The 26,319-nt window shown below is 43.8% G+C and overlaps 1 protein-coding gene across 1 annotated transcript in view; it reads right to left on the bottom strand.

Moving 5' to 3' along the window:
- Positions 1–26,319, bottom strand: part of ATP10B (ATPase phospholipid transporting 10B (putative)) — a 111,395-nt gene that overhangs the window by 5,885 nt on the left and 79,191 nt on the right. The window contains exons 14-20 of the mRNA XM_062189682.1: positions 25,621–25,805; positions 19,972–20,293; positions 16,886–16,962; positions 14,867–14,992; positions 9,948–10,148; positions 7,688–7,768; positions 6,439–6,543 (exon numbers count right to left, since the gene is read on the bottom strand). Of these exons, the coding sequence (XP_062045666.1) occupies positions 6,439–6,543; positions 7,688–7,768; positions 9,948–10,148; positions 14,867–14,992; positions 16,886–16,962; positions 19,972–20,293; positions 25,621–25,805 (1,097 nt within the window). The remainder of the gene's footprint in view (positions 1–6,438; positions 6,544–7,687; positions 7,769–9,947; positions 10,149–14,866; positions 14,993–16,885; positions 16,963–19,971; positions 20,294–25,620; positions 25,806–26,319) is intronic.

Genomic DNA, 26,319 nt, shown 5'->3' with positions numbered 1-26,319 from the left:
TATTTTGGCACAAAAGAAGTTTTGACATCCCAGCACTGCTCTTTCATCATACACCTTTCCTGTTGATCATGAAAGATTGGTGCCAGAAACAATGTGCTGCAAAAAAAGTAAACTCCTAATTTTAATTCCATTGTCCAAGAAAGGTCATTTGAAACCTTAAAAATTAATAAACCTTTCCTTAAAAAATTTAAATTATTGTTGGGTGGGGGAAGCCCGACGGGCCGTGCTGAGAGTGGAGGACATGTGTGCAGGGAGCAGATCCCATCATACCTCTGCAGGGGCAGAGGAATAAGAGCAGCAAATCCTGTTAGGGTGGAGGTGGAGCGGACACCTGCGACTGGGCCATCTGGTCACCTGGCTTATGGCAATGGCTTCATTTAAAATTTTTGATAACATGAAAATTTATTTGGTATCATGGGATGTGTACATTACCCAATCAAGGTAAACACATCTATTTCCTTAGTCACTTAATGTTTCTTTAGGGTGAACATGCTCCAAATACTTGCTTATTTCCTTCAAAACAAACAAACAAAAAAAGGACAGTAGACAGTATGTGTCTACCTATAGCACAATAGGAATGTTTACTCCTGCTTGCATTCCCCTGCCCAACTTCTGGCACCCACCATGACACTCAACCTCAGTGAGATCAGCTTCTTGAGATTGTACGTAGGAGCAAACCTCATCTTTCTGTGCTTGGCTTATTCCACTTCAGGTAATGACCTTCAGCTTCATCCATGGTGTCAGAAATGACAAGATTCTTTTTTTATGGCTGAGTAGTATTTGATCATGTACATACACCACATTTTCTTTATCCATTTACTAATGGATAAAGACAGGTTGTTTGCATTTCTGGGCTATTGTGAGTTGTGCTACCGTAAAGTTGCATGTGGTGATGTTTCTGGGACAGAGAAGTTTCGTTTCCTTTTGACAGACATCCACTAGTGGGATCCCTGCATCATAGGGTGGTTTCATTTTTAGTTTTGTCAGGAACCTCCCTATTGGTTTTCACAGTGGCTACATTAATTTACATTCTCACTAGCTGTGTGAAACTGTTCCCTTTTCTCCATGTCCTGTCCAGCAATTGTCTGGATAACATACCAGTGTACATAGTCTACATTATCTTTATTTACCCATTGATAGATATTATGGTTGAGCTAATATGCTGGCCACGGTGAATAGTGGTGCAATGCACACAGGAATGCAGGTAGCTATTTGCTCCATGCTTTGATATATCTGCAGTAGTGAGATAGCTGGATTATATGATAGCTTTAGTTTTGTTTGCTTTTCTGAGAAACGTCTATACCCTTTGCCCTAATGGTGGTACTAATTTACATTCACATCCCCTTTCTCTGTTCTTGACAACATTTGTTATTTATTTTTTTTTGACAAAACCATTCTAACTGGGTATGATGATGTCTCACTGTACTTTACTTTGCAGTTTCCTGATGACTAGGGGTGTTGATTTTTTTATACATACTGTAGATCATTTGTGTGTATTCCCCTCATTTGGCTATTTTTAAATCAGATTTTTTTCATTGCATATTTTTAGCTGCTTACACTGATACTGTAATTCTATCATCTTTGAAAATCACTTAAGTAAGTCATTGTTACTGTTTAACATGGCCAATATTCATGAAGATGTTTTAGCTGTTTAGGATTTTTCATGCCTTCATTCCTCGTTGCACTATGGCCCTTCCATCTGACATCTTTATTTGTGCTTCAAGTACATCCTTTAGAAATTTGCTTTTGTGGTGACATATTCTCGAACAATGTTTCAATGGATATGAAATCCTCATTTGGGTTGTTTTCTTGGAGCCTATCTGAGATACATTGCACTGTCTTCCGGCTTCCATTATTGCTATTGAGAAGTTAAGCAATCTCTTTGTGTGTTACTCCTTAGAAGAAAATCTTTTTTTTTTTTTTTTGACAGGCAGAGTGGACAGTGAGAGAGAGACAGAGAGGAAGGTCTTCCTTTTGCCGTTGGTTCCCCCTCCAATGGCCACTGTGGTAGCGCGCTGCGGCCGGCGCACCGCGCTGTTCCGATGGCAGGAGCCAGGTGCTTCTCCTGGTCTCCCATGGGGTGCAGGGCCCAAGCACTTGGGCCATCCTCCACTGCACTCCCTGGCCACAGCAGAGAGCTGGCCTGGAAGAGGGGCAACCGGGACTAGAACCCGGTGTGCCGGCGCCGCAAGGCGGAGGATTAGCCTGTTGAGCCACAGCGCCCGCCAGAAGAAAATCTTTACCTGCTGTGCCACATACCTGCCCCAGATGCTGTTAGTGATAAAGTCATCACCTGCAATGCCTGCATACCATATAATGCCTGGATCAAGTTTCAGCTACCCTGCTTCTGATCCAGCTTCCTGGAAATTAAGGTGATAGCTCAAGTAGTTGGGTCCCTGCCACTCATCTGGGAGACCTGTACTGAGTTCCAGGTTCTGGGTTGTTGCAGGTGTTGGTGGAGTGAACTAGTGCATGGACCGTCTCTGGCTCGCTGCCTTTCATAATTTAAAAAATGCCTGCTTTTGTGACTTAAATCCTTTTTGTTTGCTAATAATAGAATAATGTGGATTTATCCTTTTATGATCTTGAATCTGTATATTGATAACTTTCATCCTGTCAGATATTGCTTGTTTCATTTCCTTAGTGCTATTTGAGATTCTAATCAAATGCACATTAGGTCTTTCCAGCTGTCATTCTTCTATGTCTTCTATATTTCTTTGTACATCTTTTATTTTCATTATTTCCCCTGTTTTAGACTCTGGTTCACTTCTGTTCACTAATGTTTCCAATTTCCTATCAAGCCAACCATTGAAACTTATAGTACATGTTTCTTAATGTTCTATTTGGTATCTTTTCAAATAAAATAAGGCTTATTTGTATAGCTTACCAATTTTTCAAGCTATCTTACAACTTTTTCTCGATTTCTTTACATAGCTTTTCTGTAGTATATATCTGATAATTCTCATGATGCAATGTTTTTTTGATCCTCCTTGTTCATGAGTTATTTTTTTGTAAGCTCCATTTTTGAGTATGTGATGCTTATTGTCCTCAAGAAATTAGGCAGAATGTGAGACTTAGGATAAAGGTTTCTTGATCCAGGAAGGATTTATTTATGTACTCTACTGGAAAAAAAAACTTGGGCTATTTCCTTTTCTCATACGTAGACGCAAAATGGAATGCCATAATACCTTTCTTTGAGCATCAATGGCTGTCTCTCTGATTTCGTTATCCAAGTATTCTAGCTGTCATAACATGTTCCGTAATTCCAGTTAGACTGAGTAAGCCAAGAGTATTATCAATCTTGGACTCAGAAATCTCCAAGAGTGTTGGGTTTTATTGGCTACCATTTTACTGCTTGTTTCTAATTTAAATGCCTTGTTATCAGAGAACGTGGTCTGCAAAACTCTTTTTCAAATTCCTTTGTGATTGTGACTTTGATCTTGCTGTTTGGTAAATGATAGGCTTAATTTTTTTTTTTTTTAATTGCAAGAGAGTTCTCTGGTCTGCTGATTCACTCCTCAAATGTCTGGGACTGGGCTGGGAAGAAACCAGGAGCCAGGAACTCTGTAGGTCTAACATACAAGTGGCAGGGACGAACAACGTTGGCCATCTCTGGGTGCCTCCTGTGGTACATATTAGCCAGAAGACTGTAATTTTGAGTGGAGCCAGGACTTAAAAGCAGACACTTGGATCAGAGACTTCACGGCTAGGCCCAGCATCCACGCTGAGCAGCGTTTTATATATTAGATCAAATGTTACCATTTAATCAATTTTGCCCTGTCCACTAAAATTAATTTCATCTATGAGTATATCAGGTTTTCATAGAGGTCTGTATTCCCTAGATGAAAAAAAATTCAGTATGATAATTTGCTTTAGATTTTGTTGTTAAAAGCGAAATTGATTCTATTTAAAAATACTGATGTTTGAATTATTTTGAATATATTATTTTGAATATATTATTTTGCATTTTTCCTTTCATTTTCTTTGCTTTTATCTTTTTTGATCTTCCCTGTAGCCTGCAGAGTTTCCAACATCTCTGTTTTCCTCACTCCTTTAGTGATAAACCTTAAGCTTGTTTTCTTTAAATTTAGAGAGAATGGGAGAGAGACAGAGCAATCTTCTACCCGTGGTTAACTCCCCAGATGGCCACAATGGCCAGGTTGAAGCCAGGAGCTTCTTCAGGGTCTCCTGTATAGGTGACAGGGTCACAAACACTGGGGCCATCCTTTGCTACTTTTCCCAGGTGCATTACTATGGAGCTGGATTGGAAGCGGAGCAGCTAGGCTCAAACAAGTGCCCATATGGGATGCTGGCATTGCAGGTGGCAGCTTTACACACTATGCTACAACAGCAGCTCCAGACCTTAAGTTTTTAAGGCACTAAATAAATGAATTCTCATATGGAAACATGTAGGTAAAGTTATATTTCCATTCTATCTATGATCAAGGATTTAACAAAATATCAGTTGCATACCAGCATGTTTCTTAGATTTCTTTGCTTTTCTTTGCTGAAGTAATTGATTCTGTTAGTGAGGATCTGCAAGGTCTTTGAAGATAATTACTCCATTGTCTTTTTAAAATGTCTTTCAATTTGATATTTTCTGAGATAACACACTTTTAATTTACATTATAGTCAATGGTTTAATGGCCTCTTTTAATTGTCAAGGTAACTTGTTCATAGCCTCTGCGAGCCTTGAAGATCATCCTTGTGTCTTTTTACTTAGTGCCATTTCAGTATGAAACACCCAGGCCATAGAGCCGAATTTATTTTGAATAATTTTTATGCTCAATGATTCTGTCTTCAGAAATTGCTTCACTACCATTACTTTTCTTCTCCTGTGATCTGTGCAGGCTGGGGTTATTTATTCTATCCACCCATCCTTTTAATTTTTCATATTTGTGTGGCATTCTGGAAGAGTTCCCAATTTGACAGTTTTCTTTTATGCTGTCTGATCTAAAATGGATCTCAAAAATGGCATATGTAATGTCAATGATGATCTTTCATTTCTTAAGAGCTCGAAATGTTGCCTTCGCTTGGCTCAGATCCTAGTATACATCTTTAACTTCGTGCTTCCCTTGCTTCTAGCTTCGGATAAACTCCAAGCTTTTGTTGTCATGTTTTTCTTGAGCTCACTCTCGTAAGTGGAGTAATTTGAATGCAGTAGTAAATGGGTCCCAAGTCTGCCCATGGCACTGATAGGCATCCTTTTCTTTCTCAGCCTGCCTAGTGGTACACTCGCACCTGATTTGATCCCCTTGCGCTGCAGCCTCGTCTGGTGTCAGAGGTCCATGAAGTTTATCCTGTACTTAAACTTGGCTGTGCCTTTCTTGGTTTTATCACTTGGTTCCATCTGCTCTGTCACTGGCATTTGTTGGAGCAGAAGGGGTTTTCAAAATGGGAACTCAATGACCCAGAATGTCCCATGGGTCTTCTTACAAGCACTGCCCAGCTGGTCACAGCTTGGTTTAGCTTATGATGGTCACGGTGGGAGGTGGGAGCAGAAGTTTCACTGCAGAATGTACGAACATGTTGGGCTGACTTGGGGCACTTCTCCAAATTTTTAATACATAGGCTTCCAAAAAGAGTCATCGCAGTTGGGCTAAAGGATCAATCTTTCTGGAATATGGTCTCCTTATCTTTTCACACTATTAGATTGGCAGGGTTCCAAACTTGATTTTATCTTGAACTACTGGGGAAAGTTTCTCACCTTTATTTTATCGATCTCTAAATAGGTATAATGGAAATAAGATGGAGCAATAAATTTTAGTGATCTCTTATACTGTGTGGATGCCAGAGTTCATAATGATATATACTTCAAAATGATGAAAATAAATTTTTAATGTTCCCATCACAAAAAATGAGGTGATGGATAGGTTATTTGAATCTTTCTGTTATATATTTTGATCTACATATAACATTTTGTCTCAAACTTAATATCTATTATTTGTCTAACACAAAAAGCTCTTAGAGGCTAAAGGAGATCATATGTGTAAATCATGCAAACAGGTGCCCAGGATATAATGTTAAGCTCTTTGCTTTAGAAGAATTCAATAAATATGCCAGCAGTGCCTTTTTAGGAATCAAAATGTGATATTTGGATATGTTTGGGTTGTAGTGACCTGGAGGCAGTAATCTATTATTTCACTTCCAAATTAAATGGGGAGCATTCCTGCCTAACGCAGCCGCTAGTATGGTCTGCCCAATGTTTTCTTTAGCAACATCATTCATTTTGCAACTAATTTGGGATGCTAGTTTGATCATCCTGATTAGATGCTAAGCAAATTGAGGTGAAGAATTCTACCAACTTTACCTCTTGGCTCCCTATACAAGTGGGACACCCAATGGATCTATAGAATGGAGCGAGACAACACAGATAACTAAATGTAGTCAATGGATAGGAATGCAATTTTTAAGCCAAAGGGGCTCTGGGACCCTTACCCAGGTCTTCATTTCCATTGCCTGGTGCAGGAGGATTGTGGTGAGGGAGACAGTGTTGATCGGGGTCCCAAAGGTAAAGACATCAATATCGGAGCCCTGGTAGGTCTGCAGAGGAAGAGGTGGGAATTGTGAGATGTGCTCATGGGAGCAATGAATATAAAGTATCAGGGAGAGAAGAGGAATCCCACTGCCATCTATGTGAAACTGACCCAAGGAACTAACTAAAATGAATAGTTGACAGGACTATGATATTCAAAAAACATGTTTGCCTAAGGCGGCTAGGATGGGGGCTGAAAAACCAGTGTGGGATGGCTGAACACAGGATGGAGTGAGTGCTCTCTGGGTGCTGTGCCAATAGCTGAGGATACTTCTTTATGCTTGAGGAATTTGCCATCTATTTGGCAGGGGTCAATGCTATTGTGGAGGCCAGTAGCAGGCATCCTAGGAACACAGAATGGAGGATGTATCAGCTGCAGTTACGGTGAAAGGAGTTAATTACTTGAAAAGAGAAGGCAAATGCACTCAAGGCCAAGGTCTGAAAGTGTGACGAGGGTGGGTTTGCAGAGCTCCAGATAGTCCTCGGTAGGTCTGTTAGCACATGGAGGGCTGAAGAAAAAGACAGCATAGCCCTGGCTGGGCAGAGTACTGCAGAACAAAGCACAGGATGCCTACCCCTCCCCGCTGTGCCCCAGCACTGATTGGGCAACAATTGCACTGTATTTTGGTCCCTTGTTGAGGAGGGGTATGCCTGGCTTCTCACTATTGAAGCTGGCTACCCAGAGCGTGGACGGCAGCCTTTGCTCTTATGTAACTGCTGTATATCTAAGCTAGTAAGTCATTTCTGATGATCAGAACTTGCAGCCTAAATGCTTGCTGCTTTGAGCTTACAAGCACAAATCAATATAAATCAAAGGATCCAAGTTCAAACACCTTCAATGGTCAGGCAGAAAGTAGTACTTGGGAGGGGCTGGGCAAATTGGAGAACATGTGCTGGATCTTTGCCCTGAGGGAAAAGGGACCCAGTGTCAGGGTAGCTTTTTGTTTTTCAAAGGTCACCAGAAATGATAAATTCTTGGGGTAAAATGCTCTGACTTCGCAAAGACCTTGGGTTGGATGCAGGCTGCAGGCCAGTTCACGTGAGGCTTCACTACACAAGTATCCAGAAAGACATGACCAATGAGGGCTTTCCTATGAACAGGAGCAGCCCCGCATGCAATGTGCACAGTTACAATATGACTAAATGACTTACCAGGTAAGGAATGAAGAAACAGACCAGGCTTTGGTAGAAAGCGTCCACCATGGAGATCCAGAACGTCGACACAGTGTAGCACTGCGAGGAGAGAGCACAGCCACGCTTACCATCATCAAAGTGAGCCATCAAAGTGCTCCGCAGGCACCTTTGTGTGTGGCTATGGAACACAACGTGGCACTCACAGTGTCTCTTACTGCAGTTGCAACAGAACGGAGTGATGGAGAACACAGACTAGGCCCAAGTCCCAGCTCTGTCTCTCACTATGTCACCTTACGCACATGACTGAACCCCAGCGGGCGCTGTGGTACCAGGGGTGAAGCCACCACTTAGGACTTCTACATCCCATTCCTGTATCTCACATTGGAGTGCCGGGTTTGAGTTCTAGCTGTTCTGTTTCCAACCCACCTAACATGTTGAGAGAAATCAGTGGAAGATGGCCCAAAATACTTCTGTGTCTGCCACCTATGTGGGTGGGAGATCCAGATGGAGTTGTGGGCTTAGGGCTTCAGCTGGGCTCAGTCCTTGCTGTTATAGGCGTTTGCAGAGTCAACCAGTACATGGAAGATTTATCTGCCTTTCATATAAATACATAAAGTTAAAAAAGAAAATTACTGAACTCTAAATACTGGTTTTCTCTTCCATAATATTGGGGTAAAATCAAAGCCACCTATATTCTTGGGGTGCAAGAGGACTAAATGTAATTGTGTTTTAGTACCATAGTAATTATTATTATGCTTTACATCTATTGCTACTACAAACTTGGCAGGTGTAGAGATACTAAGGTTTCTAATTGACTCTGCAAGGGAGATCCCAAGCACAGCCAGGATGATGAGCTTCCGACAAGGAGCTGAGTGGCTTCAGAGACAAACCTTATCTTGTGGTTCACTCCGTTTGCCTTCCCAGGGAAAAGGGAAACATTTTGTGTTTTGTTTTCCACAAATTTTATTATATGTTTTGTTAGCCAGAGATTAAGAATTCCGACCACAGATTCAGTGCGGCAGGGACTGGGAACTCAGTGCAGGCCTCCCATGGAGGTGGCTGGAACCTCGCCAGCAGTGGTCATGGCTGCCTCCCAGGGTCTGCATTACAGCAGGAAGATGAGGGCAGGAGCCAGGGCTGGGTTTTGAGCCCGCCTACACCCATATGGGATGCTCAGTGACTGTTTTGCCACATTGACTTTTGTTAATGGTAGATGTTCCAGCAACAGGCTATATAGCAGGAGTGCCTACTGGAAGGGTAAAATGAGAAGAAGCCAACATCCACATAGGGCACCAGCATGTCTCTTTGTCGCACTGCTGCCTTCCTGACCTCTTCAGCTTTGGATTGGGACTGGGCTTGGGTCTCTGTTGCCTGTCCACAGTCACGAGCTCTCAAACACCACACTTGCTTTGTCCTCCTTTCCCAGATGCAAAGATAATCCTGGGCTTTGTAAGTCCCTTTTCACAGAGCTCCCTTTCAAGGTGCTCAGCATCCCTTTTTTCTTTTTAAAGATTTATTTATTTATTTGAAAGGTAGAGAGAGTTCTGCTGGTTCACTTCCCAAATGGCCAAAATGGCTGGAGCTGTGCCCCTCTGAAGCCAGGAGCTCCTTCCCTATCTCCCACATGCATGCAGGGGCCATCCTCTACTGCTTTCCCAGGCCATAGCACTTTCCCATTTGGGAAGTGAACCAGTGGATAGAAGACTTCTTTCATGCCTCTCCATCATTCTGTCTGTAAATCTGCCTCTCAAATAAATAAATCTTTAAAAAAAATCACATGGGGCTGTGGTGTGGCCTCTCTGGGCCTTCTTGCAAGTTGCTTGATGACTTGTGAGGCATTCTTAAAAGTTCATTAGATTCAAATCAGTTGGAGCCCCCACATAATCTTGAGTTCCAGGTTTTACCTTTCCTGATATGCAGTAGAAACCAGTACATAGTGGCTGACCCCTGATGAGCATGCTGGTGGTTACTACCAGGGCCTTCTCACCCTGGGCCTGGGCTCTCTGTCAATGCACCTCAAGACTGGGGCCTGCGGAGGGGGATGGGATCTTACATATACCCTTGTCCCCTTCCGCCAGCGCAGTGGTGTATTAACATAGGATCTAACGAACAAATGATTAAAAATACTCATGGGTCTGCTTCAACACCCTCAGCAACAAATGGGCCAGGAAACTAGAGAAGGATTAGTCAAGAACCTCGGGGGTGAGGGGTGGGGGGTGGGGAAGGGGGGCCCGGGAGGAGCCGTGGCCACCGCTCCGCGCCTGCGCAAGCCTCTTACCTCGGAGTTCTGGCCGCTCTTGTAGAGCTCGGGCAGCGCCAGCAGCGTCTCTGCAGAGACGTCTTTATCGAGGATTCCGAAGATGAGGGGCGGCAGGGAGGTAAAGAAGAGGTTGAAGAAGATCAGCTGCCAGTAGTCGATCATGGTGGAGCCAGAGAACCCACAGAAGAACTGGTACCAGAAGAGCAGCGTGACGTAGCACTGTGGACAGAGCAGACGCCCGCTGAGCGCTCCCGCAGGTCCCCTCCACCCTGGGGACTGGGTTTTCCTCCGTTCTCACAGGCAGGTCTTGGAAGGACCAAGAGGACTCTGATCCCTAGAGCAGTGGCTGGCTGCTGTTAGGATGTCAACTATTAGTCATGTTCTTCCATAGCTGAAGGGGGCGATTAAATGAGCAGACAAGGGGCCACTGGGCAGACAGAGTTCCCACTTCTGTCCTGTACTAGCTCTGTGACGTTGGGCAAACAGCTTAACTTCTCTGAACTTCATTTTGTCAGCACTCAGAGGGGGGATAACAGTGCTTGGAGCGTGGCTGGGGACACATGAAAGCAACAGAAAGGGCTGGCATAGAGGAGAGGCTGGGAGAGAAACTGAGCCACGAGGGGGGACCTGGTGGGAAGATGACCTCGTTAGAAGGCTTGCCTGACAGTACTTGGTGCCGATGTAATATTCTGTCATTTTTTTTTTTATTTGAAACTGAGACAACACAGATGTTCCATCTGCTGTTTTACTCTACAGATGCCCACAGCAGCCAGGATCTTGGAACCGGATCTGAATCTCCTGGATGGACAGCGGAGACCCAAGTATTTGAAGCATCAATTCTGCTGGCCAGGGTGCATGTTAGCAGGAAGCAGAGGCGCTGGAACTGATATCAGTCTCTTCAGCGTGGGATGTAGGCAGCCCCAGCACGTAGCTTTTTTTTTTCTTTAATTATTGGAAAGGCAGAGTATGAGAGCGCAAGGCAGATACACACACAAACTCCCACACACACGTCTTCATCTGCTGGTTCACTCTGCAAATCATTGAAACACCCAGGGCTGGGAGGGCCTAAGCCAAGAGCCCAGAACTCTATCTGGGTCTCCCACATGGGTGGCAAAGGATCCAAGCACTGAGGTCTCTTCGACTGATTTGCCCGTTGCATTAGCAGGAAATTGGATCAGAAGCAGAGCCGCCAGGACATGAACCAGCACTCTGGTATGGGATACCAGTGTCGCAAGTGGCAGCTGAACACTGCCCCTCTCCACCAAGGTTAACCACTATGGCGACTGCCTGTCACAGGATACTTTGCAAATGGCTGTCTAACTCAGAAGGGTAAGTAAGTAGATCTTTTGCCTAAATACTACTTCAGTTTTCCTAAAGCTCTTTGCTACTTCACATCTCCCCACCTGCAGGTGGGCTGGGTCACTGTTACCATTGGCCATGTTGTGATGTGGTTTGTTGATGTGGCACAGATTATGAAAGCACGTGGTCCTGGTGTCAGGACTAGGGAGGCAATGCACAGAGACCTGAGAGGTCTTGAAGAAATAATTCAGTAGATTTGACTTCACATCATTTCCTAACTGCTGGGTGGGTGTTATTGTGAAGGGTTTATTTTTTTTAGTACTATTGATAATACTAACATGAATAGTAAGATACATTACCATTATTTGAGCTTCTACGTGTATAGGCATGTGATACATGTTATAGTTTATCAGTGCATAATGCATTATTTGTGCAGTGTGCTCTATAACTTGTCCAAATAAGCTTGTGAGATTATATTTATTACGTTAATACAGGTTGAGCATTCCTAAACCAGAAATCTTATTTGTTCTAAAATCCAAAGGTTTTTGAGCATCAATCAGTAGAGTCTGCAGATATTCCCAAATCCACAAATACATCAAATCTCAAATGCTTCTGGTCCCAAGAATTTCACATAAGGGGTATTCACGAGCATTTTGGACAAGGGTAATGAACCCATGCAGTGTACTACATATTGGAGCTCCACTCTACAGCTGAGATACTTAGGTTCAGAGCTAGAAAGTGGTCCAAGCAACATCTTATTTTTCTAAGTGCTTTCTCTTTAACCTCCTGCCTTCCTCTATCCCATCTTTACACAGTGAACCTCTATTATCTAGCCATTTGCAGAAAACACTTGCTGAGCCCTCAGTGGACTGTCAGCCTCAGGAGGACAGCGACCATGACTGGTTCCATTCCTGCTCTATACTCATACACAGCACTGTTCCTGCCACACAGCCTTCATTATTGCTTCAGTAAATGAAGTCTTGCTCTGGAGTTTGCTATCACAGAGTGCTTCCTTCCTCCTGAGGTCCTGCTAGGACCTTGGCATCTTGAAGGGAATGCACTGAACCCTGGAACAGCATCTCTGAGGTTGGATGCCTACCTCCTCCCAAGAAGTTCCAGCGCAGTAACTAATTCATTGTTGAGATTTCAGAGCAGGCAGTGTTTTAATCCTCTCGGAAATTGGATGCGGATGTAGAAGTCATAGTTCTCTACCCTCTAATTGCAAGGAGCAGATAATGCAGCTTGAGTATCGCAACTGCGAGCACGCCATTGGGTGAGAAAGATCGTTAAAGCAAGGCTAGCTGGAAACGTTTCCTTTTCTATTTCACAAATTTAATGCTGAGAAGAGGCTGTGTTCATTCAAAAAATGACTCCTTTAGATGCAAAAACAAACAAACCAGGGGCTTTTTGTATTCTAAGTAAACAGTCTTTGATGCTTAGAGTGAGTTTCAAGTCAAATGGAGTGACTTGTTTGCATAGACTTGCTGAGATAATCTTACCATCCAGTTGAAGGAATTTACACTGTTGTTTGTCATACTGTTTACTTACATAGACATTGAATTTTTTGTGCAAGGGTGACTCTCAGATTGAACAGATAACTGGGAGAATGGAGCGAGAGACCAAAATAAGTCAATAAATAAACAAAACTCGATGCAATTTTGTAGGAATGCCTTGACTAATGTGTTTCTCTTCCGCTTTATGCTAAGAGGAGTAAGATTCTAGTTGGAGACTCCTGAACGTTATTCCGAGGTCCTTGAACTAGGTAGTGAAAAGCTTGGCCCTTCATTCCCTCCCACAGGGCAGCAATGCTGTGACTTCTTAGACCAGCTGTTAAGCAAGGGATTCTCAAACAAGGGCCTCTGACAGTTTGAAGACCTCACTTGGCACAAGCTTCCCTTCAGCCCTTATCAAGAAGACAGAAGCCAACCTGTTCCTTAGACACAACATTATCCTTATACCACCGTTTGAGTAGTGCTGTGTGCTTTCTGGATCTTGGACACTTTTACTATTTCTAGAGGCAGGGAGGATGCTGTCTCACTGCTGTTACTGATGAGCAAAATGAGGCTCAGAGAAAGGTCACACGGAAGAGTCGGGCACGATGACAACCTTGAGGATCTCCTCACCCAAGCATTGTTGCCAACAGCTTTGATAATGTGGTGCCCCCAGGAACTTTGGATAAGGAAAGCTGGTGGTGCTGCAGTGCCGTGCAGGGCTTGGGGTGAAGCCCTGTGTTCTGGGAGGCACCTTCACCTCCACTCGTCCAAGGCACGGGCTACAATGCTTGGGTGGGAGTGGCTGTCTGGGGAGGAACTTAAGACACTAAATACTCAAATCTTCTTCCTTGGAAAATGACGCTGCTGATACTAACCTCTAAGGGAAATAGCAACAAGACTAACAATAATGGCCGAGTGCGTGTTTAGTGTAGTGGTTAGATTCCCTTTAAGAAGCCCCCTTCCACTCTGGAATGCCTAGTTCGATGCCTACCTCCAGTACCTGACTAGCTGCTTGCTGATCTAGAACCTGGGAGGCATCCATGATGGCTCCAGTAACTGGGTTCCTGCCACTCAAATGGGATACTTGGATTAAGCTCATGGCTTCAGCCCCCAGCTTCTTGACCATTGTGGGCATCTGGGGATTGAACCAGCAGATGGGAGCTCTTTCTTTAATAAACAAAAATTTGAAGAAAGGTTCACTTTATAGAGGGATTATTATAACACAGTCTCTTTCTCTACAAGCTTTCAATCAATCCTCAAAGCAAATATTAAACTTCAGTTTGGAAAAATGGAATTTTCTTTTGATTAATTTTTTTAAAATTTATTTATTTATTTTTATTTTTTGACAGGCAGAGTGGATAGTGAGAGAGAGAGAAAGGTCTTCCTTTTGCTGTTGGTTCACCCTCCAATGGCCGCCGCGGCTGGCGCTGCGACCTGTGCATCGCGCTGATCCAATGGCAGGAGCCAGGTGCTTCTCCTGGTCTCCCATGGAGTGCAGGGCCCAAGCACTTGGGCCATCCTCCACTGCACTCCCTGGCCACAGCAGAGAGCTGGCCTGGAAGAGGGGCAACCGGGACAGGATCGGTGCCCCGACCGGGACTAGAACCCGGTGTGCCGGCGCCGCAAGGCGGAGGATTAGCCTATTGAGCCGCGGCGCCGGCCTGATGAAAATATTTTTGATGACTATGTTTTTCCCCAAAATTTGCAGTTTGGCCAACTTTTTGAAGATGCTTTATATGTGAAAATGGTACCATTACTACTTTCATTTCACAGATGGTGAAATGGAGGTTTAGGGACATCTCTGGATATGGCAGCCTTAGATTTCAACCAATGTATCTGACTCCGGTGTTCATGCTCTTAGCCACTCATGTTGCTGGCTATGTGCGAGGGGCTTTTCATACAATATTACCCCTTATTTGAACAATTTGACAAAAATACAAAGTATTACCCCCGTGTGATGAAAGAAGAAACTGAAGCCCCCGAGAAGTAGTTTTTCCCAAGGTCACAGAAGGAGCAAAGGATAACTTCAGAATCCTAAAACCCAGGTCGGCCTGACTGCTTCCTTATGCTGAGGTGCTCTGTTCACCTGTGCAGAGAGGCCTGGCTCTGAGTCGGGGACTCCCATGGCCCTGCAGGGCTACTCACCACGTTCTTATAGAAGTAGTACACCACCATTCTAGCCAGGCGGGAATAGCACCAGTGGCCGTGCACAAGCAGCAGCTTCTTGAGGTACCTGAAGCGGGAGATGGCGAAGTCGCTGGACATGACGGCCTGGGAGGGGGAGGAGAGATGGCAGCTTCTGTTCACAGGCGCCCGTGACCCAGAGTGCCCTGGAGTGGGATTCTTAGGCCAGGTGCACGGCTGGCAGCATCTATAAGACCCATTGTTGTTACCTGGTCGTTCTTGGGTGATGCTTTGGATTCTGACACCCTAACCTAGTTGCCCAGAAATGCAAACCTCACTAGAATTCAAATCGGGCAGATGAGAAGGGAGCAGAGGTCCAGTCTGGCTCTTTATCTCCATCCACTTTTACCCAATAAATGCTTACGGTGGCTTGGTAGATATCAAGCTCTGTGCTAGGAATGGGATAGTTCACCACATAGAAGGGGGCTTCCATTAGGTATTTCTCAGTCCTCCCTATACCCTTCACTGCCTCTTGGGGCAGGTTATTTGTTGGTTCTCTTCACAGATGGACCTGATGGTTGGGTAGCTCTTAGACCTGCAGCTGAAATATGGCTTCTGTCCTTATACTCCGAACAAGACACAGTTATAGTGCTCTTTTTAAGAGTAGAGGTTTATGAACAGGAGTGTCAAATTGTTAAGTCAGCAACAGGAGTCACTGTGTACTTACATCCCATGTGCAATCTGTGCTTAATGTGTTGTCCAATGTGAAGTGATGCTATAACTAGTACTGAAACAGTATTTTTACACTTTGTGTTTCTGCATGGGTACAAACTGTTGAGGTCTTTACTAATTATATACTGAATCGATCTTCTGTATATAAAGATAATTGGAAATAAAAAAAAAACCTGGTGTTAATTGGAAATGGCATAGAAAATTAATTTTCAAAAAAATATTATGTAGGATCTCTGTCTTTAATGTGCTGTACACTCTTATTTAATGCTATAACTAGTACTCCAACAGTATTTTTTTTCACTTTGTGTTGCTATATGGGGGCAAACTGTTGAAATCGTTACCTAATATATACTAAACTGATCTTCTGTATATAAAGAGAATTGAAAATGAATCATGATGTGATTGGAAGGGGAGAGGGAGCGGGAAAGGGGAGGATTGTGGGTGGGAAGTTTTGGGAGGGGGAAGCCATTGTAACCCATGAGCTGTACTTTGGAAATTTATATTCATTAAATAAAAGTTTAATAAAAAAAAAGAGTAGAGGTTAAGAATCACAGGGTATTTCAACTCCCTGAACCTCAGTTTTCCTATCAGAAAACTATCAAGTAATAATCCCGTCAACATTAAATGGTGAAATGCCCAACACAATGCTGGTATGGGATAGATACTCAAAGGGTAACACAGAATTCTGTTTTCGGCTTCATGGGCAATGCTGTTCTATTCACATCAACACATTTAGACATTGCCAAGTGTCTATGCAGGTGCTGGGAATGCAACTGTTAGTAAATCAAAAACTACAAAATGAGGTTTGTTTTAATGGGAAAATTGAACAGATCAAGTTAGCTGCTTCTTCCAAGCTGAATCTTTACTAAATTGTGTGTATCATGAATGTATGCCAAGCAATTTGTGAGTCAATCTAGTCATTACAACTGAAAGGGCTGTTGAAAAATATTTTCAAATGTCCTTATTTCTGTCACTGCTCACCGAGAGCATTGCACCTTGGGGTGTGGGTGGGGGTCATAGGGAGGAAGCACGGACTCCCAGGAAGCCTTGTACCTTCCTGAATGGTTGGGTACTATCTGACTTGAGAATATAGTTATTTCTGGCTTCCATAAAGAAGTGAGGCATCCTGTGATCTCCTTTGATCTTCAAAGCATGGGGCAATAGGGAGCTCACATACTGCATTTCCAGAGACAATTCTGTGAAGTTCTCAGGGAAAAGTTCTTCCAACTCTGTGGAGAATTTCTTAAATCTCCACTAAGGATTAAAGCAGAGTGAAGAACAAACAAGAACAGTGCAAAGCAATGATACCTGCATGCCTTCCTGCCCAGATATTCCAATTCCAACGTCAGCAGCTTGAATCATGCTTACATCATTTGCTCCATCACCTGAAAGAAGAGAGGTCATGGGATGTTTCTATTCCTGGTCCAGCTACTCAGTGACAATGAAATGGCACTCAAGTATTCCCATTTGCACACCATTGAATCCTTTTAACAAATCACGAATAACTTTGGGAATCATTGTTACTTGGTGTGAGAGAGATCTTTTCCCAAGGCACACATAGCCCTACTTTTTAAAAATCACATACCCAATATTTATTATTTGGGTATAATGCTCGGCGTTTGGGATACAATGGTGAACAAGAGACACTTGGGCAGTGCTTACAGCTTAAAAAAAGTCCTTTGCAAATGTTACAGTGGAGTTGCTAATGACCAAGTGGATAATTTGAGCAATTCAGGGATTTTTCAAGGATAATCCAGCTTGTGAAGAGATGTGGGAGAGTTGGAACTCAGATCTTTCCAATTCTAAGCCAATATGCTTCCCTAACTCAGTCTGGCTTGCCATACTGAGCATGTCATGACACCTAGAATATTGTGATAGCCAAATCGGTGTCAGTGGTGTCCAAGGACAGGTACGATGTTCCATTTTGTTTCTGATTATAGGAAAATGAGACCCCCCACCCCCACCACCAACTGAGTACATTTAGTCACACTGAGTTCCCATTCAATTGAACTGAGTTGTTTCAGGAAACCAGAGGTAAGGCCATGGAATTTTATACTCACAGATACAGCTTTCCTCCATGTCAAGACCATTTTTCGGTCTTGATGGAACTGTTTTGTATCTATACTGTCTAATACAGAAACCAGCAGCCAATTGTGGCTATTGAAATGTGGCTGGTGCAGTTCCATTTAGTTTTGACTATGTCGAAGTAGCAATTTACAGCTCTGAACGTCACTGTGGACAGTGAGGCCTTCTTTAGGAGCCTCAGTCTCCCCAGAGCTTATCTTTGAAACTAGAATTCAGCAAACTGAACTCTGTAAATGGTCAGCCCTTGTGAGTCAAGAAGCAAAATCAAAAACTCTTCTTGCTGATAGGCTGGGGTGGTTTATAAAATTTATTTATAAAAACAGAGACCATTCTTGCATCTGCACATAAAGAAGCAGTGGGCTGAATTCAGCCTGTGGGTCTTGCTTTGCAACCCCTGTCACAGACCACATTGCTTTCATCGTCCTCCTGGCTCTAGAAGCTTCTCAGAATAAGCTGCATTACATTTATGTTATTCATATAAGAGAATATGAAATTAGAGGGGTGAGAGTAATTCTTCTCCCATTATTTGGCAACACATGCATTGCTCTTTAAAATCTTGCCATTATAACTAGATTTTATTATGCTATTTTTTTCCTTGATGGTATAGCAGTGCTTATTTTCATCTTGCCCTTCACATAACAAATCCAACCTTTAACCTCTTCTTTTAGTAAACCAAGAGAAGTAGAGGTGTGGAACCATGCTATTTCTCGCCCTGCTGGTTTTGTTTCAGTTGCCATGGGAGTCGAGCCAATCTTTGACCTCAGGGAATCAGTACTGGGCTACTGCTTCATGTGTGTCTAAATTTCTGAAGAGGATGGCTCCGGGTGTACAAGTGAGATGCACTTGCTGAAGATCTGCTCCCAGCATTCTTTATCTCCCCCCCTTTCCCTATTGTTCTGCACTGCTTTTACCTGAAAGTCAGGAAGTCTCCCACAATATCTAGTGGATCTTATTTTAAATGCCCAAAGAGATCATCTCCTTCCATGCCCATGAGGGAGGAAAAGAGACTGGCACCCTCTGTAGGAGTGCCTGTAAGTCAATGTGATAAAACAACCTCTCCTTGACTCACTGGGTTATGTTACAAGACTCCCAATGAATGCTTGAAACTACAAATAAAACTGACCCCTATACATGCTATTCTTTTCTACATATACATACCTATAAGAAAGCCACAGTAAGAGATTAACAATACTAATAAAATAGAGCAATTATGGCAATATATTGTAACAAGGTTACCTAAAACTTATGAATTGTTCATTTCTAGAATTTTCCATTCAGTATCTTCAGACCTTGATTCACCAGCGGTAACTTGAAACCACAGACAGCGGCAAGGAAGGGACTGCTAATAGACTATGTGCTTCATAAGGGATCAAATGGTGAACAAGAATGACACTGTCTATTCTAATGAATAGGCCATCATAAAAGTATGACAGACAAGTACCTATAACTTAGGTACCAGGTGCTGTGAAAGCCTCCAGAAGAAAGCATAGGGAGGAGGGATTGGAAGGAGTGTTTTATAAGGGAAATAAGTTATGAAAAGGCTTGGAAATGGCAGGGGACTAGGTTCGTGGAGAATGCTAAGCAGTTTAATTGGGGTGGAATATGGAGAGCCACTTACAGTGCAGAGAAAAGTAGCCAGGAGTGGAGATGTGGCTGGAGGAGTGACAGAGAACCACCATGAAGATTCTTTTAAATCAGTTCTGGGAAGGTGTTATATGAGTACAGTTCTTAATTCTCTGTCTCAACATGATTACGGTTTATTTCTCTCTGAGGAATTCTATATCAATTAACTAGGCAGAATTTATTGAGGATATGCTCTGTGCTGGCCTTGTATTTGGGAAAGACCATACACAATTAAATATGAGACATTCCCAGTTTGTAAAGTCTCCCTAGTAGCCATCAAACTCAGAAGAACATGAAATCCAGAAACATGAAGTTGTGTACACAAGGACAGAACTGAAGATGAAATGTACTCACAATGGAGATGGTCTGAGTGTGCACTATTGGTGGTAGCATTTCCCAAGTTACCTGGATGTTCTAAACTCAATTCCCCTGTTGGATTTGACCTCCACTCAAGTTTTGATTTTGCAATAGCAATCTCACCAGGCCCAACATCTTTGATCTACTCTGACAGTAGTTAGTGTCTGTTCACCTCTGAGTTGCCACCCCATTTGAATTTTCTGAAACAGTGACCCTCAGCCTAAACAACTTGACTCTGGTACTTGACCTCCCAACTCCCACCTCCAGGCCAGGCCCCTTGTCAAATCAGCCCTGCCACGCTGCCAACCACTGCCCAGCATGGTGAGTACCTATGGAGAGGGTCATGACGCTCAACTTGTCTCGCACCAGCTTGACTATCATACTCTTCTGGAGAGGGGTGGAGCGGCAGCACAGGACAGACCGGCAGTACTGGGTCAACTCCAGAAACTTCTTCTCCAGCTTGCCCTGGAAAATGGCATTCAGTGTCTTTCCATCAATGACCAATCCCACTTCTGGAACTGCAGCTCCCGGAATGACTGATGGTATCTTGGAAGGTAGGAGGAATCCAAAGAACTTGCGGCGTGGCTTCTGTGGTTCATGAAATTGCTTCACCTCTTCCAATGCACAATTGAGGACGGATTCACAGGTTTCCTGGAAAGAATCAGAATATGGAATGGGTAAGCAAACTGGTAAATACATTACAGTTTTCACTTTATCATGTAGTGGGATAGTTATAAAACTACCATTCTAGATTGCTTAGGGATATTTCTCTGCAGCATTTGAAACAGCGTCAAGGGCATATTAATTTGGAACTAAATTAATGGCCAAAATAGGTCAGCAAGATGGGAGCTGGTCCAAGGATGGTGTAATAAATAATACTAAGATGATGACAAATGACATATCATGTTGGTGTAGTGATTTCTATTTCTCATAGGTTACTTTGATTCTCTTCTCTCAGAAGGTTTGTGGGTGGTAGGTAGGGTGTGTATTAATGATCTGAGAGATGAGGAAACAATAAGATCCTCAGTAATTCACCCAGGTCATCCAAGCTTAAATTAAAAATAAACTTTGACCATGTTTTTTTTCCATTGGGCCATTCATGGAAGACACTTAGAACCACAGTTTTAATTACTATCTTGGTTCAAATTTATCCTGGATGTGACAATTTTTCAATCAAGAAGAGACTATCACAGTAGGGACGTTATTTCCTCTTATCAATTCTCTTTCATTATTTTGGACTATATCAAAGGCAAAGTCAGGTTTTTCATTCTAGTTATATTCTTACTACCCTTTTAACCATTGTGAACCTCATTTTAAAATACAGAGAAAACTCTGGTGGACAACCCTGTTTGCCCATTTCAACAGCATTGTTTTATTCAGATGATCTTCATTTCACAGTGTTCTTTTATCCATCACAAGGATGTTGATTTCTCATTCATTAAAATGCAGAAAATTTCTTCTAAACCTAAGTAACAATCAAAGTGAGTAAATTTAAATGAACTCATTAAGTCAAAGACAGTGCAGGTTATATGCAAATCTTGGCAAGGTTTGAAGTGACAGGTTTGGGGAGCATTTATCTAGATATTTCTGTTTGGGAATGTCTGAAATTCTCCTGGAATGACTTAAGCCACAGTTTATCATTTCTGAGTTTTCCTTTAGGGGCTGCTAAATGGAATGTTGGAAGTCTAATAGTCCAAAGGTGCTCCAGGAAGTGGTTCCAGGAGTGAGAGGTAATACCAGAGGCATTTAACTGGGAAGGAGTTCAAGGTGGTGCTTGCTGGAAGGTGAAGTTGGCACCAATTATAGCCATTCCTTGAACACATGATTGCAACACGTCAATGGAAATGCAAGCTTTAAAAATAATCTGAATTCTCTTCTTTCCAACTGCTAGGGGTAATGATCACAATAGTTACCACTAAGGAAATATTTTATATACATCAGCTCCAGTAGTGAGCGGCCTCCAAGATGGTACATAGCGCTTTCTGCCTCCTGGTATTCATGCCCTTCTGTAATTTCTTTCCATGGAGTGTGGGCTAGACCAAGGGACTTTGTTCCAGTCAAGAGAATTCCACAAAAGGGATGGGATGGCACTTCCCACACTAGGTTATAACAAGACCATGGCTTCCGATCTGCTTCTCTTTCTATCTCTTGACAGCTCACCCTGGGGGAACCCAGCTGTCATGCTGTGTAGCTGCCATGGAGAGAGGCCCACAGTGTGAGGAACAGAGGTTTGCCAACAATCGTGTGGGTGGACTTGGAAGCCGGACTCCTTCCCACTCCCAAAGCATCTACACGATGGAGCTTTCAGATGAGGCCAGGGCTCTGATCGCTTGACTGCTGCTTCAAGAGAGACTTTGGGCCGGTGCCATTGCTCAACAGGCTAATCCTCTGCCTTCCGGTGCTGGCACACCAGGTTCTAGTCCTGGTCGGGGTGCCGGATTCTGTCCCGGTTGCCCCTCTTCCAGGCCAGCTCTCTGCTGTGGCCCGGGAGTGCAGTGGAGGTTGGCCCCTTCTACCCCATGGGAGACCAGGAGAAGCACCTGGCTCTTGCCTTCGGATCAGCGCGGTGCGCTGGCCGCAGTGGCCATTGGAGGGTGAACCAACGGCAAAGGAAGACCTTTCTCTCTGTCTCTCTCTCACTATCCACTCTGCCTGTCAAAAAAAAAAAAAAAAAAAAAAAGAGACTTTGAACTAGAGGCACCCAGCTCAGATGCCCTTGGACCCCAATCTTCCAAAACATGGCACAACAAACATATGTTTCAGCCGCTGAGCTTTGAAGTAATCTGTTATGCAGCAATAAATAATACAGGTGCTGTGCCGAATAACTAGGTGTCTTCGATGATATTGCTTAACCCTCCCAGGGCTTGTGAAGTAAATATTTTTAATCCCTATTTTACAAATGAGGAACATGAAGTTCAAACAGAGTGGCATTTGGACTGTGTTAAGCTTTTGATATATTGTTGTTAATTATGACAATAACAACAGTAGCTGTTCTCAGTTCCTATCTAATATGTGAGTCCCTTTTAAACTTCCTTCTCAGATCAACACTTCAGTGCTGGGTTAGCTCTTAGGGATGAAAATGTCAGGCTAGGTCCCATAAGCTGACTATTGCTGTAAGATACACCACAAAGAAACAATAGCCTGAAATCAATTCATAATGAATTGGGAAAATCAAAACCCCAGGAGGAAATACACCTTGAGTATGGCATTATTAAACTGGGTTTAAATAAATCTAAGGTTTATAATGTATATCCTGCATTTATGAATTTATCACCTATTTCCAGACAAGGAGACAAAGCCTCATCCATGGGTTTAGTAGGGCTAGGAGTGTAGACAGGGATGACGGTTCAGGCCTCATCTTGGAGGAACTGAAAAGCACTGGCAGTGATTGCATTAAGGACAGACTGTGGCCAACGGTTCCTTAGAAACTTTGGCTAGGTAATCGGCAAGCATCTTCAGCTTCCCACCAGAATGCATTGCATGTAAGAGACCCTCTGGAAGCCTGCGCCATCCCACCCCCGCCAGGCTGGCTGCCTCACAGGCGTGCACATGTCTGGCGTCCAGAACTACCTGCAGGGAAAGGATCACTGCAAACTACATTTCCACGGGAAGCAGGATAGGCAGGCACCATCACGAATAGGAACCTCGAGATTCATGCAAGCTACAAATTACTGTCTTTCTTAAGCATACTATTAAACCCCAATCTTTCCTTTAGATTATTTCCATCTTGAAAATTCATTGGTGGTTAATGTAATTATAGCATCACCTGTGCACCTGACAGGAAAGTAAATGCGTTTTTCAATTTCTCTAAAGGGCCTCAGGCATTTCTCATAGTTAATATTACATTTTCTTTTTGAATATTTGTATATGGTTGCTCCATAGAATGAAACCCAAGTATAACTCTCCGCAGACTTTCATTCTGGGGTCTTGAGCAGCCTCAGGCCAACTGGAAGAGCAAAGTGAGGTCCTAATGTCCTCTCCTGCCTCTTTCAAGTTCCCTGTCTTCCTCCCTCTTCTCCAGGGGATTCCTTGGCTCTGAAGTTCCTGCCGCTCGTCTCCTTGCCATCCAGTGCTTTCCTTACTAATGTCCCCCATTGAATCTAATCTTTGCTCTCTTTTGATCGTAGTGTACATCTCCAAGCCCACCTGCCACGTTCATCAGCTAAGATGATGGTAGAACTTTACCTTCGTTTTAACAAATAGTTAGAAAAGGCAAGAGAGAAAGAAAATCTGACTCAACCTCTGATTCATTTATTCAGTTCCCCACATGCCTACAGCAGCTGGGACTGGGGCAGGACGAAGCCATGAGTCTGAAACTCAACCGGATCTCTTATTTGGGTGGCAGGGACCCAACTACTAAGCCATCACCTGCTGTCTCCCAGGGTGTGTGCTGGTGGGCAGCTGGGACTCAAACTCAGGCGTCGCACTTACAGTCTTGCCTGCAATGCTAAACACTTGGCCCTGGACCTTTACTTTCTGAAATTTGCCTTGTGAAAGCAGATTTTTTTTCCCCTGCTAAATACAAAACTGTATGATAGCTTTGAACATACTGCTTCTGACTCACACAGCCCTTTCTGCAAACCTCGCTCCATGCCACCCACAACCTACACTGGTTGAAAACTGCAGCTTTTGGACTGGTGCCATGGCTCACTTGGTTAATCCTCTACATGCGGCACTGGCATCCCATGTGGGCACCGGTTCTAGTCCTGGTTGCTCCTCTTCCAGTCCAGCTCTCTGCTGCGGCCCGGGAAGGCAGTGGAGGTTGGCCCAAGTGCTCAGGCCTCTGCACCTACATGGGAGACCAGGAGGAAGCACCTGGCTCCTGGCTCCTGGCCGGCACAGTGTGCCGGCCTTGGCGGCCAAACCAACGGAAGGAAGACCTTCCTCTCTGTCTCTCTCACTGTCTATAAGTCTATCAAATAAATAAAAACAAACAAACAAACTGCAGCTTTAGGAGTGGACTACCTTCTCCCATTCCATAAAAACCTACTGCCTCCATGGAACATTCCCTTCAAGTCTCTGCTCTGCGGGAGAACAATTTAACAGATATATTGGCACTGAAATTTTAAACTCAATTTAATCAGGACCTTTTCAAATGAAAAAAATATGAAATCAGAAGAAACTGAAAAATGGGGCTCTGTGAGATAGTGTAGTTGGATGTAAATACTCAGAATACCTCAAAATGCATGAGGAAAAATGGAATTAGAATGTAAGTTTATTGTGGTACAAAGCATCTTCCAAATCCATGCATAACTTTTTGAAGATGCACAGAATTCAAATTTTTTTTGTACCAAATACACTTGATTCCATCATCCATGACCTTTTTGAAATCCCCTTGTAGTGCTAGCCTGGTGGGAAAACAGGGTTTCTAAACTTAGTTTTATCAGAACCTAGACATGTAATTGAGTACCTGTGGTCCTCAGTTTCCACATCTGTAAAATGGGAAGTTTGGGCCAAGGGAGAGGTAAAACTTTTTAATGAGAAGAGAGAGACTTGGGCCCATGCTGTAGCCTAGTAGGTTAAGCCTCTGCCTGCTGCACCACCATCTCACATGGATGCCAGTTCGAGTCCCAGCTGCTCCACTTCCAATCCAGCTTCCTACTGATGGCCTGGGAAAGCAGTAGAAGATGGCCTAAGTGCTTGGGCCCTTGTACATGCATAGGAGGGCCAGAAAAAGCTCCTGGCATCAGACTGGCCCAGCTCCAGCTGTTGCAGCCCTTTGGGGAATGAACCACAGAATGGAAGACATCTCTGTTTCCCTGTAACTCTGCCTCTCAAATAAATCTGAATAAAAATAACAAAACAGACTGTTCTACCATGAGTAGGGACAAGGTGGAGAAGACTCCCGGGGTCCTCCAGTGATACTGGGGAGGGGGATGGCAGGGGTGTTTCTCTTCTGTACCAAATCCTAGTCATCTGCCTGTCTCCTGGGGGCCAAGAGGCTGCTCTGCCCCTGATGTCTGGTGCGCAGGCCTTACCTGATTCTCTGTGTGAATGGAGTACACAGTGTCGGTCTGATCCAGCAGCCTGCAGGCGTAGGCGATGTTGACTGCCGTCTCCTGCTTATCGCCCGTCAAGACCCAGAGCTGGATCCCAGCCTCCCGCAGAGCAGCGATGGTATCTGGGACGCCTTCCTGCAGCCGGTCTTCAATTCCAGTGGCTCCTGGAGTGATCAAAACCAGCAGAGTCAACACTGCAATAAGAGACTAGCAGCTTCATTTCCTCAGAGACCAAGGAAGCCAGGCAGGGCTGCTTAACTATCTCCCCCATGCTAGGCTACGCTGGTCACCCCAGATACCACTGGTCTCCACCCACTCAGAGCCCAGAGGTCTTAGGTTAGGCTTTCTAAGTGAGGTACATGACGAGAGGTGTGAGGGGGTCACGTCACTATAACGCAAAGACCAAACTTTGCCCTGAAAGAGCAGGGAAGGCCTCATCGAGGAGCCTATTAAGCACAGATCAAGAAGATCAAGTCAGAAAGTGAGAGAGGAGGAGAACCCCAGGTAGAAGGATCAAGACGTGTGGATGCCGGAAGCCAACTCAGAAAGGGCAGCAGCAGGTGGAGCCTTCTCAGGGCCTCAAGGGGGTGCAGTTCCTTTAGGAGCAAAGAAAGCTATTAAAGGGAACATTGCAGCATGTCAGGATTAGTTTTGGGTCCTAAGACCATTCTGGAGAAC

This window comes from Lepus europaeus, chromosome 4 (genome assembly GCF_033115175.1).
Source record: "Lepus europaeus isolate LE1 chromosome 4, mLepTim1.pri, whole genome shotgun sequence".
NCBI classification, from domain to species: domain Eukaryota; kingdom Metazoa; phylum Chordata; class Mammalia; order Lagomorpha; family Leporidae; genus Lepus; species Lepus europaeus.
The sequence above is the reverse complement of the archived record's forward strand: the minus strand, read 5'-3'. Positions and strand labels throughout refer to the sequence as shown.